Below are 16,385 nucleotides of genomic sequence, written 5' to 3'. Positions count from 1 at the left end.
GGTGGGGAAGGGGGGGGGGGTTCATCTATCCATCCATCAATCTGTTCCACTTGTTTTTTATGTTTCCCATGACATAGATTATCTGTTGAACCTAAAATAGAGAACAGCTCTGCAGAACTCTGATGCATAACAGGTCCTCCCTGACCGTTTTTTTTACATTGCTTTAATGGTGCATACTGTACACCCCTCTTTCTCTGGTCTCAGATGTCCTGCTGGTACCTGATGACCTCCCTGCATTGTGTGGAGCAGGTCACATGATGCGGAAGTTCCGTTTTATATTCTGTTTTATGACCTGCCCAGCCTAATCCACTGCCCCTGCTAAAAAGAAAAAGTGAAGGTGTTGCCCATAGCGACCAATCAGATTCTAGCTATTGTATTGTAAAACGTGCTAGACATATGATAGCTAGAATCTGATTGGTTGCTATGGGCAACACCTCCACTTTTCCTTTTAAGAAGGTTTTTAATGAGGTAATGGAGCACTCTGGGCCTGCCCATCACTGCTTTAATGGTAATACACTACAAGTGGGCCTGACATCATGAATTATTATTTTCTGATAAAATAGTATATAGTAAAACTAACTATAATTCATGTTAGGTGATTCTTTCAATAATTCTTCTTTTTAGCTACTCAAGCTTTTTATTCTGGCTGCTCCTCGCAAAAGCCCATGGCCGTTTTATGTAAATGAGAGACAAAACAGTTATTCTACTAGCGCCACAAGAAAGACAGCCCCTGCCATTATATATCTGAGGAGAGGAACGGAGAGGTAATTCCGGTAACACGTGCGGCGTTATGTGTTACTAGAATTAGAATGTTAATAACTAGAATGTTATTGGAATTTCAATTTAAATGTAAACAAACTGTTTCACCTCACGGCTGTTGACATGAGGAGATCGATGTCTTCGCCTTTAGTAGCCGCCTTTTTCCGTAGCTCTGAACACGCTCACAGGTACTCTGATGCCCCCAGGTCTTAAGCTCAGCGCAGTGAAAGCTCATATACAATACCGCGGCAGGTGGGTAGAAGGCAGGAGCGGATGGTCAGAAACTTGGCGCAGTCAGGGGTCCGTGGCAGGCAGAATAGGCATAAACGGGCAAAAGGGTCAGGGTTGGTAGTGAGCAAGGATATCCAAATAACAAACAGAGGTCAGGGCAATCAGAGTTCAAGCGGGTCCAAAACAAAGCCAAGGTCAAAAACAGGAAATCTATCAGGAGTCGGCAACACAGCACACAGCAGGTCAGCTATCCATAGGGGATAAACACTATAACCGGCAGGGAGGCTAAGCCCTCTCTGCCTTAAATACACAAGATGACCAAACAGGGAAGGGGAAAGAGGTGGATCTCAATGAGCCACATCAGCTGCATAGTACTTAATTAATTATAATTTAGCCCACAGGCTATGAACATTATACCGCGCGTGCCCTGCTGCCCAGCATTGCCTTGGCAACGGCGGAGTCAGAGACCCCGGAAGTGACGTCCCCGCTCGTAACAAATTAAAAAAGAAAATCGGAATATAACAATACACCACTACTAGGAGGAGGCAAATTGTTCCAAGCGCCCTCCTCTGAATCTGTCACTGGAGTAACCAAAATAACAGCTTGCTACTGACTGTACAAGCGCTGCTGTCATCCAATCGGCAGCCGTCTTTCATCACTAACCTTACATCAGATCACTACCTCCCACAAGATCATCATCATCATCTATTTATTTATATAGCGCCACTAATTCAGCAGCGTTGTACAGAGAACTCACTCACATCGGTCCCTGCCCCATAGGAGCTTACAATCTAAATCATACTTACCTACTTTCTTCAGCTCCCTTCCGGTAGCAAGCCAGTGGAGGGGGGCGTGAGGGGGCGGGGCGGCCAAAATCGCGATTCATCGGGAATCGCAGCGTTTGGGATCTAATTCTGCCCACTTCACTAGGAAGTGGGCACTTCCTAATTAAGTGGCCAGAATTCGGGAGATTGCCACACTCGCCCGGGAGTCCGGGAGACTCTCGCAAAATGCGGGAGTCTCCCGGACATTCCGGGAGAGTTGGCAAGTATGATCTAAATCTCCTAACATATACACACAGACAGAGAGAGACTAAGGGCAATTTAGTAGCAGCCAAATAACCTATCAGTATGTTGTTTTTTTTGGATCAGACCACTCATATCTTGATATATATACTCTGTGATGCTCTAATCATTCCAATTTCCTGATTTCAGGTTGTTTAATCCACAACCCTGTCAAAACTTGGGGCATCCCGCATAAGCAAGAGAAGAAAATTAACTCAGACCCTGGTCAAACGCACCTTAATAATGAACTGTGTTATTCTCATTCCTGCCTTGCTGTGGACATCTTCACCTTTCTTAACGCCTTGCTGATATTAAGGTATATGACATTTTCAGCTTAGGATAATGTCTGTTTTCTGTTCAGTCAGTGAACAAAACAGGTTAAGAATCTCTTCAGATGCCACTGCACCATTGCGCCTCCTGGGGGCTTGATGTGCACCAGACTATAGCAAACAAGCAGGCATTTGCTTTCATAGTCTAACCTGCATCAGACTGATAAATGCTATTTGCTGATTGGTTGCTATAGGTTACTGCATCTGTACACCTCTGCACCCACATTGCCTCTGCTGTCATCTGCTGATTGGTTGCTATAGGTTACTGCATCTGTACACCTCTGCACCCACACTGACCATTCTGTCATCTGCTGATTGGTTGCTATAGGTTACTGCATCTGTACACCTCTGCACCCACATTGACCTATCTGTCATCTGCTGATTGGTTGCTATAGGTTACCGCATCTGTACATCTCTGCACCCACACTGACCATTCTGTCATCTGCTGATTGGTTGCTATAGGTTACTGCATCTGTACACCTCTGCACCCACATTGACCTATCTGTCATCTGCTGATTGGTTGCTATAGGTTACCGCATCTGTACACCTCTGCACCCACACTGACCATTCTGTCATCTCCTGATTGGTTGCTATAGGTTACTGCATCTGTACACCTCTGCACCCACACTGACCATTCTGTCATCTCCTGATTGGTTGCTATAGTTAATGCATCTGTGCACCTCTGCACCCACACTGACCATTCTGTCATCTCCTGATTGGTTGCTGTAGGTTACTGCATCTGTACACCTCTGCACCCACACTGACCATTCTGTCATCTCCTGATTGGTTGCTGTAGGTTACTGCATCTGTGCACCTCTGCACCCACACTGACCATGCTGTCATCTCCTGATTGGTTGCTGTAGGTTACTGCATCTGTACACCTCTGCACCCACACTGACCATTCTGTCATCTCCTGATTGGTTGCTATAGTTAATGCATCTGTGCACCTCTGCACCCTAATTGACCCTGCAGTCATTTATACCACTTTCATACTGCCGCCCCGGCAATATCCCGGGTTTTTGAAGCCGGGTTTTTGCAGGGGCTCGGAGCGTCCCAGCTCAGAAATACCATTCATACTGCACCTCGGACCCGGGAATTTCCCGGGTTGACCCCATTCATACTGCACAAGTCTGTGCCCTGGCAATTTGTGGGAGTCACCAGAGCACTTTTCATTGGCTGAAAGCTGGAATATGAAAAAAAAAAAAACCTCTCTCCCTCTCCCTCTCACCCGGGTTGCACCATTCATAGTGCAGGCAACCCGGGTCCGACCCAGGTTTTTAGACCCGGGATTTTTCACTTGTACCATTCATACTGCACCAAGACCCGGGTCGTTTGAGCTCGCCCCGGGAAAAACCCGGTATTTTGGTGCAGTATGAATGGGGTATTATTTGCCCTGTTTATTCAGGGAATTTCACCACAGTGTCCTGTGCTTTACAATATAGAAGCTCACATCCTTGCTAGCCCATTTAATGTACTTGTATGGCTGGGAGCATTAATTATACATTGCTTAGTGCACTAACTACAGTAATAATAGAAGGCTCATCAAAACCAGACCTTACATGTAAAAGTGCATAGCGCCTGGTAGCAACTACCCTCTTGCCCTCCTTGCCAGCTCTCCCCAATCCTCTCCTCGCTGCATCTCCTTGGTTATCCCAAACTATTCTATCTTTAACCCTTAGTAGGCCACCCCAACAACATCTCCTCCAATGCACCTCTGCCTTCAGCCAACCACTCCAGCAGGCTATAAGTCAATGCACTCTGTATTGAAATATACACACTGCTGTAGTTTTACCTTAAAATGCAAACACAGCGATGAAGATTTAAAAAAAAATTAAAAAAAATCAAAGGGTTACAAATTGTTAGCTCTCCAGCACAGGACTTATATACATTCTTGATCCTTTGCCCTTTTTTTGTATATGCTTTGAAAAACCATGCACCCCTCTGTGTGTCAGCGCCATGTAGATGGGGACACAAATCTCAGCTAAAAAGCAGCCACACTGCCATACTGGAGCACAAGTATATACAAGTACTGTGCATGTAATTCTGAGCCAACATGACAGACGCTGGTTCAACTTTCCACTGCCGTCAGAGTTGATGCTTAGCACACAGTGCTTGCAATCTAAACAAATTGCAGCTCTATAGCAAGCTAGGTAGCTAGATAGATATAGATATATGTGTGTATTTCAATGTATTGCACTGAACTGTATACTGTTGTGATGCTATAAGACCTATACTGTAAAATACATTCCTCTAATAAAAATATCCCATTGGGTGACAAGCAATGGGCTGGATTCTGGAATATGAAGAGAGAGATAATGAGAGACCTTGTTCAGCTGCTCAGAACTCCTGTGAGTAATCTGGAATGAATCCACGCATGTACATCTGTGATCCCAGTGCTAGGATAATGCCATTGACTTCCCCACCTCGCTCTATGACAGGGAGGAATGTGCGCATCCTTCCACAAATCTGGACCTCACCAGCGCCCAGACATCAGATCAGCTACTAGAGACCTCCTCACATACCCACTGAGACCTCTCCATCACCACTCGTCCCGGGGTAAAAAAAAAATGTTCTGTAACTAGTGCACTGGTGACGCCTGTGTGAAGTGATGCAGGGATAAAAACTGAGTCTCTGTTGGATGGGGGCGGACTAACATTAAGAAAATCTCCTCCTCCTGTCTTACTATTGCAGGCAGCAGCTTCTGCTATTCATTGAAGAGCTGCTTTTAACATCTGCAGTAAGGAATAAGGGTGAGTACAGTTCCACTGACTGTGGGATAATACATTGACTTGCAAATGCCTTCATTCTCTTTAATAGGAACAGTAGATTGTTTTTGTCCCCCCCCCCACCCCCCCCAAAAAAAAACATATATTCGATTTCTCAGGGATTAAAACAGTGGCAGCTTTATTCCAAGGCAGATGTATAACTCTGTGCAGCTGGGTGGCTGGGGATAAGGTTATATGATTTAAGCCTCTAATGATGTAAGAATCTGGGCTCTGCTGTGAATGGGGGGGGGGGGGGGGGGGGGATGGGGTGCACTTGGAAAATGCTTCCTTGAGTCACATTTTCAGCAATCACCTTATTGACAGGTTGTCAGATTGTTAAAATAAGTGAACTGGGACTTAGAGCACTTAGGTCAGCATTGAATCTCCTGTATGTCCTGCACAAGCCTTTCCTTGATGTCTGAAATCAGAACTGCTTTATACTGAATGCCATCTCATGGGATTTTAAAGATCTAACATTTAGAACCATTTCATCCAAGACTTTTTATCCACATTCACCAATGAGGAAAATATAGCTTTGAAAATCAATATTAATATGTTGTCTCTTTTAACTCTTTGATTGAACATCTAGACTCAGCTGTTAGCAGTTAACGTGCATTCTACATGCAACGAGGCACTATCCACTTAATAAATCTTGCCTCATAGGGTGCTAGGTTTTATATTACACACAGTATTACAATGTATGTTTTCCGCAGGAGATACGGCTCTGCTATAGTTACTGAAACGTGTTTGTTTTGTATTCTCACCATCCAGGGACTGATGTACAAAAACCATAATTAATATGAGTACAGTCAATGGTCCTCTGTGCTCGGCACACTGCTCTTTGGGATGTATCCTGAAAACCGTTCGCACGTTGAACGTTTGAGCAGCACCCCATCCGGGATAACTTTTCGGCGTGATTTTGGTGCCACCCTAACTGGATTATCTGGATGACGGAGAAAGAGGGGAATTCATGGACAATGTCGGACTGGAGGGGACACTTTATGTAGGTCTATAAGTAAAGCCATCACTTTGCAGGTTGCCATATATCTACTAAGAAAGGAATAGCTTCTGCCTCACCTTATTTTCAAGGTATAAAGTTGGGAACCAGTTGATCATGAGGTGGCAACACGTGCTCCTTCTGGTGGTCTACTTAGATCCACTTGGTCTCCTTTACCATTGTGAAGCCGCAGCTAAAGCAAAGGGTAATAAGAACCAAGGTCCATCCAAAAAGCCTGCCAACCCTCCTAAAGGGAAGGACCTTAACAGTACGGCTGTGCCTCCCCCGGTGACCACCAGGAAGGTGAAGATTCCAGTTGTCCTACCCTATGAGAAGTGTATGGGTTATTATGATGTCAGTGGGCAATGGGACAAAGAGTTTGACTGTAACCACACCACCCATCCATACTGCTGTGGGACTTGTTCTTTACGATACTGCTGTGAACAGAGGAACAAAAGACTGGATCAAATCTCCTGCAAGAAGTTGACGTGGGTCGTGACCACCAAACCCAACAACATTATGGTGGAAGTTGACGCATACGACCCACTCAACGACAAAACCAACACCACTGTCTACATCACCTGTGGGGTGATCACCTTCATATTTATTGTGGGGATATTTGCCAAAGTGGCTTACGACAAAGCAAGACGCCCACCTCGGGAAATGAACATACACAGGTAAGACTACGCAACGTTCCGGGCCAATTTTAGAGATACCATATGGGTTAAAAGTAATTCTTTCTCAGTAACAGAAATAAAAATCAGTATCCCAAGCTGAACTATAATTATATTTTCAAACATTCCTTGTAAGAACCTTTTATTCTGATTATGTCTGGTTATTGCCATCTCAGTACTAAATGGTTTGTTTATTTCTATACATTCCATTTTGCACCTTTTAAAAGAAATGAAGGTACCTAAGTTTACTACACCGCTGTCTACGTTACTAATTGATCATTAGATTCAGCCATATTTCTATCATTTACTTCTCAAAGAAATGTGTAGCATGTACTGTAGAATTTTTTTTAACAGGATCAAAATGAGCTCCAGGAACATTCGAAGCAATTTTGAAACTTGGCGTGTCCTCTCACAAGCTGTCTACACTTGGTTCTCGTAAGACAGAGCTCACTGTGTACTTTAGCAGAAGACCACCACACTTAATAAATGTGTTGCTATGTGGTACTGGAATATATATATATATATATATATTTTTTTTTCATTCCCCATGTTATCATTCCTGGCTGAAGCATAAAAGAAAATTTTATTTTGCATTTTAAAAAATGCGTATATTGTGCATTAATGTGACACATAGTTCCTGTGATTCTACCATCCATTAATACGCCCTCAAATCCGATGTGACAGCCTATTGCTGTACACACAAAATAAATGGCTGTTGCATTTTTTACGGGGTCAAGATACGTGACTGCTATCATTAACACCATGCATGGTACAAAGAGATCAGAAACTCTCTACAAGGTTGTTGTATCATGAAATCTCACTTATTCAGTTCCTATATCATGTGTCGAATTGAAGTCTGTCCTTAACTGATATTTTTATACTGAAATAAATATAAATCTGATATAGGTGTATAGGGATAAGGACATTTAAATCAATTAATGGGTAAGAATATAGAAGACGTCTTCTGCTGTTGTATGACCTCCTGGGGAGTCAAATGTTAAAACTATTTTTCGTCTTTAATTTGTTCCAATTATGAACTAACAAAACACCAATGATTTGCTTTTTGAAAGACTACATCCATTTACGACACTGGACTGTTTAGAGGACAGTGGACTTTTCTTGTTGACCACAACACCATGGAAATCCCACCATCCTAGTGGTTAAATGCTTGTTTGCCATTCAGGCCTGATTGGTCCTTTTCATAAGGGTATTTTGATCATGACAAGATTGTTCCTGTAGGTAAATAAATAGTTAATACTGTGATTTTGTCTTTTGGTCCTCACATAATAAATAAGCTACCCTGAGAGGTGGCAAAACATAATTGATAGTACATTAGAGGACCAGAAGATCATAAGGAGGCTATATACTTTTTACAGTCACACAAAAGATAAAGTAATACATTAAAATGGACTTTATACACATAGGAATAGTTTGCGAAAGTGGAAGACTTGAGGGTATATTTACTAAACTGTGTGTTTGAGAAAGTGGAGATGTTACCTATAGCAACCAATCAGATTCTAGCTGTCATTTTGTAGAATGTGCTAAATAAATGACAGCTAGAATCTGATTGGTTGCTAAAGGCAATATCTCCACTTATTCAAACCCGCAGTTTAGTAAATATACCCCTTAGTGTGAGATCTGTAACTTCCAGATATAAAGATGGGTTCTCAACATTTCAGCTCTGCTTGTCCCTCGAGAGTAGGCATTTCTTCGGTGGACACCGAGGTCAGTCTTTCTCTGCCAATAGGAAGTAGCAGTGTATGACATCATGCGGTGATGTCATCACAACCCATCGATTCCGGTTGCCTGTCCTTTAGCACAACCAGCTGGCTCTACCATATAGAGTCCACCGCTTGTCCTAAAGCCGAAGTCTACAACCAGTCACCCTGAAATCTCTTTACATTACATTAGTGTATTGAAGATAACTAAACAAGGTTTTCTTATTTAATTATCTACAAACTGGTCAGAAAGGACTACCTCACCTATTAACACATTCTAAAGTTCTTATGAACAGTCAGTTTCCTCTTAATCACGTTTACCAATTACCTGCTGTAGGATCAGTTCCCGGGGAACAGACGTCCTAATTACGATAATGCACAGTATTTAATAAGTTAAATAAACATTATTCCCTGCTAATGTAGGGACGACTACTGCTTACCATAGCAACCAAATGTGTGAAAAATACATCCGTTAAATAGACCGACAGTGGGCAACAAGATCTGTAGATTAATTTGTAATTGTCTCAATGTTTTCGCTGTCCTTCTTTGAAAGGAGTGTGTTATCTGTATTACTCCATATTAATATTACACATGATAGATAGATCAATATATAGAATGTCACCTCCCGATAAGAGGTTTTTACTGTCATTTGGAGCACAAAGCATATGGTCAATTAAATAAAAAATGTAGCCTTGTCCTTCGCTGCTCAGGACTTGGTATTCTCCTATTTATTTAATTATTTGACAGAGCTCCTCGCGGTGTCTGTAGAAGAGGTGTCTAGTGATCCTGTCTGTCTTTACCATTGTCACAATAACTGGTTTCCGGACAGGATATCCCATACCTGTGTGTGTCTATGTATGTATAGACTGACAGACATTTCTATTAAACCACCCTCTTCATTCTTTATTAACTCAAACCCATCTCCAATCACCACCCAATTTAAAAAAAAAAAAGAAACGTTAGTTATTAAGCTGTGGTGCTATAATAGACATTGTGCTGTTATTACCCCCATAATGAACCTAGTAATTAGGTCACGTCATCTATTACCTTGGAGTTGCACTTGTGGTATCTCTGTAGTCTCCTGTGGTCACTGATTGCCGATCTTGGATTTCAAAGGTTAAAGGGAGGAGGTGTCATATTTAAAACTGTTGGGGAATAATGTAATCGGCCACCATCTATGTACAGTAAAAGGGAATGGATACTCTCTTGTGCATTGCCCATATGGAAGTAGTATACATTGTATACTTCCCTGACTATGTCTCTTCCTTGCTCCTTAAATACAAGGTGTCGGATAACTAGGAGCGATGATTAAATACTGAAAAGGTTCCAGCTACAGAAATGGGGATAGAGAGGACAGGTGGTGTTTCAGTTGTGCCCGATGGTGTTAATGAATTACGAGTTAGGAGCTCAGATAATCAAACAATAATGTCTCTATGGATTTCATTTATATTTTCTTAAACAGCATATTGAGAGCGGAAATACTTACAGTTCCAGGAAAACTTTGATGCTTGCTGGAGTATGTGCGCATCCACTTTCTTTGACAGTAACGAATCTCTTGATCTCCATGTCGGACAGAATTGTCAATATCTGTTATTATTTAGTACTATTTCTTTTGTTCTATTATATTAGCCAGAAGCAATTCTTTTTATTTATTCTTATTATCCGTGCTTTATCAGCTAAGTTTTTTTTGAAGGAGGGAAGGGGGGTTTAATAAATAATACAATTACAAATCAACCTTTTATCACAGAAGACTATTCTAACTGTCATCTGTTGTGTACTACAAATACACTTAATTTACCAGGTCTTAGTATACAGCTTGTCTCTCTCTCTCATTCATCTTACCTTAGATGGTAAGTAACCTCTGCGTAATGTATCTGCATTGTTCACCAAGGGGTGTATTTACCAAACGGCGGGTTTGAAAAGGTGGAGATGTTGCCTATAGCAACCAATCAGACTCTAGCTGTCATTTTGTAGAATGTACTAAATAAATGGTAACTAGAATCTGATTGGTTGCTATAGGCAACATCTCCACTTTTTCAAACCCGCCGTTTAGTAAATATACCCCCAAGTGTGTATAACTCAATAAAAAAAGATAATACACTACTCAATATGATATAACCACTGGAAACAATGATAATAATAGTAGACTGCATACTATAAATGCTAAAGATATTGGAAGTCACAAAGGAGTTCAGTGATTATTTAAAGACACACGGCTGAGGACGTATGAAAATACGCAATAGAAATTACAGGGGTGGATACTTTATTTCACATAATAAGTTTTCTTAATTAAAACTGAAATGATAACATCTGAACTCACTAATTAAAAGGAATTTATATATGTAGTATGTATTATTTACAGGAGGATATAAATATATTAACATCACTTGTGAATATTACTATTATGTTAAATTGTCAAGTTATAAGGAGTTAAGGAGTTGTGCCCTTTACCTACCTGGAACAGGTGATGGGCACCAGGCGATTTGGGTGGGTAGAGGGGTACATATGAGGCCCACCAGTAACTTACAAATAATTCTCATTTCCAGGAGTAATTTCCCCCTCTAAACCACCTTTCTAGTGGTGTAGATATAAGAGTAGTCGCCCAGGATAGAGATAAAAGAGTAGTCGCCCAGGATAGAGATAAAAGAGTAGTGACCCAGTATATATCATCATCATCATCACCATTTATTTATATAGAGCCACAGATTCCGCAGATTCATTCACATCTGTCCTTGCCCAATTGGCGCTTACAGTCTAAATTCCCTAAGAGACTGACTGACTGACTGACTGACTGACTGACTGACTGACTGACTGACTGACTGACTGACTGACTGACTAACTGACTAGGGTCAATTTTGATAGCAGCCAATTAACCTACTAGTATGTTTTTGGAGTGTGGGAGGAAACCGGAGCACCCGGAGGAAACCCACGCAAACAAAGGGAGTACATACAAACTCCACACAGATATAAGATATAAGTGCAGTCACCCAGTATAAGCCATGTTGGAGGACTATTGACTTCTCTTACAGTAAACAGCATGATTGATTGAGCTGGGTTTATCATGACACAATAAGGGAGAAATTGTAAAAGGTTTGTGGTTCTATTAAGGTCCATATGAGAGCCCCTTGATCACAATGTATTAGCCATGTTGTCTATTATATTCTTTGTGTGACATAACCTGAAGTAAATAGCATCTAAAAACTGCATTGAAATGTTGTAAGCTGTCTACAGTAGCAGGATGTGAATGAGTTCTCTGTACAGCGCTGCAGAATCAGTGGCGCTATATAAATAAATGGTGATGATGATGATGTGTGGGGTAAAAACAGAGAGGAGCGGATGACAGACAGGAAGGATAGAGGATAGCTGAGAGCCTAGTTACTCAGCCCCCTTTCATATGAGTCTGATTTCTTTTCTGTAATAATTATGGGGGGACACAAGTCAAGGGTAGGGGTCAAAATTTCTCCCCTTTGAATCATTGCCATGTGCACTGGACAACCTTCGCCTCTGGCAGATACGTCGGCTTCTGGGACATCACCATCCAATCACAGGCTAACCTGCTACATAGACTGTGGCTGCACCTCACTCATTCTGGGATAGATTTATCAAACCTTTCCCAAAGGAATGTGGAGGTGTTGCCCATAGCAACCAATCAGAGTCTAGCTATCATTTATCTACTACATTCTAGAACATGATAGCTAGATTCTGGTTGGTTGCTATGGGCAACATCTCCATTTTTCCCTCTTTATTAGGTTTAACAAATCTACCCCTCTGTGAGATCAGCATACCATAACCACACTAAAATGCTCCACTGTGTACCTGCAATGTGATCACTCTGACATCACCATCCTATCACTCTGACATCATCCATCCTATTGCGGCAGAGTCAGTGTTACTGCACTGTGCTCACTCCATCATCACCCTAAGTTCACAGGCTACCCTGCTAAAGTGTGATCATTCTGATATCAGCAGCCACCCAATCACAGACTAATCTTCTATAGAGGCTGCGTGACCGTACCGCGCTCAATTTGTAACATCAACATCCAATCACAGACTAATCTTCTACAGAATACAACTACATACTGCAGCATAGTTAATACACTACCCCTGTGATTTTTTTGTCATAAGTGTTTCACTATACTGTACTATAATACTGTTACGCATATTCATCAAAGGGCGAAACGTTGTATTGCCAGCGAAAATGGGTGTTTTCAACAGCATTAGGGCTCTTTATCGCTTCGCCCTATACATAAAGGGCTTACCACTGGTGACAGCATTGATTTCCATTTAGAAGCCTATTTAAGAATTTTACATGTACCTCCGCAATACTTGTTCTGTAATTGCAGAGGAGAATGATTTGAAATAAAAAAAAACTGCTTTATTACTGAATAAAGCATTTTCTCAACGTGTGATGGTTTTTATATATTTTTGAATCTATTATTTACAGTTTGGTTATGTACTTATGATTGGAACTGAAATCACAAATTAACCCTCTCACTCTGGGCCAGAGAGCTGGCCTACCAGCCTACCAGCTGTCACAGAGATATTTTATTGATAAATTGCACCAATTTTTCTTTTAATTTGCATGATAGTGGCGATAAAAAAAATATTCTTATCTACCCACTTTGATAAATAAGATCATATCAAGTCATTGCTCATAAAATGGAAAAGGGACACTGACTTTGTTTTAAAAATTATCCATGCCTCTGCATATCACAATGGTTGATGTCAGACCCTAGCAGAAAGGAAGTCTCTTCCTTTGTAATGACACCTCCAAGCAAAATTCTAAAGTTCACGGAATTCACGTCAGGTGTGACTGATTGGATGAGTAATAACATCTACAGCTTATGATTGGCTAAACAACATCACTGGTCCAGCGTGGTGCTTACCCCAGCAATGCGTGGGAGGATATATATATATATAATATATATATATATTTATATATATTTATATTTATTATATATATATTTATTTATTATATATTTATTATATATATATTTATTTTATTATATATATATATATATATATATATATATATATTTATATTTCTTATATATATATTTATTATATATTTCTTATATATATTTATATTTCTTATATATATATTTATTTATTTATATTTATTATATATTTATTATATATTTATTTATATTTATTTATATTTATTTATTATTTATATATATATTTATATTTATATTATTTATATATATATATATATATATATATATATATATATATTTATATTATTTATATTATTTATATATATATATTTATATTATTTATATTATTTATATATATATATTTATATTATTTATATTATTTATATATATATATTATTTTATATAAAACGAGGGACGTACCTTTTAAAAATGATATTTGGCTACTTAATCATTCTGTAATTTCATCAATTTACACTTACAAATTACACCCAGGATGCAGAAATCTGTTACTCATGTTATAAACAGATTGAGGATTTCATCAGCTTCAACCCAAATTCGCACCCTCTTTTTTTCTCAAATATCAAATGTATGTTTTCATACAACCAACTGTTCTGTGCTTTAGGTTAATGTTCCAGATCTGCCTTGGGGGCGAAAAACAATCCTATTCATTTCTTTACATTCACCGACGCTGTTCTCAGAAGAACATTATTCAACCAAAGACTGACTCTGACTCTTCCCCCCTCTGCTCTGGCAACTAAAAGTCCTCGAGCAACAACGGGATTAGTAAAATCATCTGTGTTTTGTAAGACAGACAGTACCATTCTTGAGAGAGAGGAGTGGGGGGGGTGTACACTCTGATGAAATTTAGGTTCTGGGGAGATGTCATTTGCAGATGAGTCTCCCTCTATTTTATCAGGGTTCCAGGTGACCAGTTCCTGCAATCAGGTGGACTGGTTGCTTGACACAATCTATGAAGCCTTTCGTAGCATGTTACCACAAAGGTCAGGATGACAGTAGCATTTGCACACGCTTGTTAATCTTTCCAATTTCATGTAAACTCACGATGGATGACTTAACTGAAAATCTGTAGTCAACACCAATGTAGTATACGTATGTGCTTTAAATGTAATCACCTTGGTTGAAAAATGCGCGAGCAGACAGATCTTATTACAGAAAACATTTACCAATGATGAAAGTGAATCTGACAGCCCTGTATAAATCCCACACTGCCGGCTTTATGGAACCAGTGGACAGAATATTGGGCAGTAAAGTGTGTCAGAGTTTGTGTATTACTGTGCTACGTAATAGATCTGCAATAGACAGTATATTTAGACTTAACTAAATAAATCTTAATAGTGTGCCAATTCGCATTTACAGTCAGTTACAATCTTTAAAGAAGAACCCCAACTAAATCTTAATTGTTTTCGGATTACAATGAGATATAATAACATACACAGTTCTTCTATACTCCATTTTGCATACCTCCTAACTGTCCTGATTTCGGAGAAACAGTCCTGTTTTTGAGCACGTTTGTCCAGATTCGCAGGAAGTTTGGGGGGGGGGTATGTCATTGCTCATTATGGTAAGTTGGTGCTGCAATTCAAGGCATGGACATTTTTTGGGGCCTTTTCAAATGTTTGGAGGTATGTATTTCCCCAAAGGCTCCAACAGTCTAGCTCTACACTCCTCTCTGTTTTAAAAAGTCTGAGAGAGTGTCAGTGCCCCTCCCCAATAAACTTCCCAATCACATGTAAGAGAGACGTGCCCACCAAATCCTTAGAGGTATCAAAAGAACCTTCATTAGAAGTGGATGATCACACAGAAAGTGAGTTCCCTTTGTGCAGCTATGGATTTCCTCCCTCAAATAAGACTCACCCCCCCCCCCCTCACTGCCAAATGTGGGGCAGACCTCCTCCCCTCTCACTGCCAAATGAGGGGCAGACCTAGACTATTTTTTTTGGGGGGGGGGGGCAATTTTGCATAGACACGCCCCTCATTCACACTGATTGGTTGGCCCCTCTATCTTTTCTCCAATGATCGGACCTCCTCACCACAATTTAATGGGATGAAGATTGCTTCAGGGGGGACGATTGCCCGATCCGCCAGTGTGCCAAACCTTCAACCATTCACTGAAAGCTCACCTCTTTGCAAATTCCCAAACCATCTTCTTAGCCTCCCTCTGTTTGATTATACCTCTGGCTACACTCCCAGTTCAAAAAATATATATATATTTATCCTCTGTCTAGGTATTATGGTACCAAAAACACTGTTGATTCATAGAGGTGCCAGCAAAAGTCAACAATGTTTTAGGCAAGGAACATCTCAAGGAGCCTCATAAAGAGGTTCTCCGATGGAAATTTGCCTGAAATTGAATTCCCCCCCCTTTTGAGTCATAGGGCTAGATTTACTAAGCTGCGGGTTTGAAAAAGTGGGGATGTTGCCTATAGCAACCAATCAGATTCTAGCTTTCATTTATTTAGTACCTTCTACAAAATGACAGCTAGAATCTGATTGGTTGCTATAGGCAACATCCCCACTTTTTCAAACCCGCAGCTTAGTAAATCTAGCCCATAGTCTTAAAGTCTCCAAGGAAACAGAAAAGCTTTGTAGACATTTGTGGATCCACTCAGTTGGGTAATGTCACTCAACTAGACGATCCTTTGCCACTTGATATTTAATCCAATGTCCATAAACTATAGCCAAGAGGTGGGTGAAGCTTGATGTTTGTGATGAAGGAGGAACGGAACGTCCATTCATGAGTCCATTTTGTCTCCCTTTCTCCATATCTTCTGAACAGTCAACACTGGAACCTAAACAGCTTCCGCAATCCGGTGAATTCCAAACTTGACAAGTATCCCAGGTTTATTAGATGCCATTAAGGCAGGTCTGAAAACCTTAACCTACAGCCCAG

General features: G+C 40.5%; 1 protein-coding gene across 10 annotated transcripts in view; it reads left to right on the top strand.

Moving 5' to 3' along the window:
* The first annotated feature begins 4,734 nt into the window (after window positions 1–4,734).
* Window positions 4,735–16,385, top strand: part of SHISA6 (shisa family member 6) — a 228,885-nt gene continuing 217,234 nt past the window's right edge. For all 10 annotated transcript variants that reach the window (XM_075178166.1, XM_075178163.1, XM_075178160.1 and 7 more), the window contains exons 1-2: window positions 4,735–5,133; window positions 5,920–6,822. In XM_075178166.1, the coding sequence (XP_075034267.1) occupies window positions 6,263–6,822 (560 nt within the window). In that variant the 5' untranslated portion in view covers window positions 4,735–5,133; window positions 5,920–6,262. The remainder of the gene's footprint in view (window positions 5,134–5,919; window positions 6,823–16,385) is intronic.

The sequence above is a fragment of the Mixophyes fleayi genome, chromosome 6, assembly GCF_038048845.1.
Source record: "Mixophyes fleayi isolate aMixFle1 chromosome 6, aMixFle1.hap1, whole genome shotgun sequence".
Classification (NCBI taxonomy): Eukaryota; Metazoa; Chordata; class Amphibia; order Anura; family Limnodynastidae; genus Mixophyes; species Mixophyes fleayi.
This window is presented reverse-complemented; position numbering and strand designations above follow the sequence as displayed.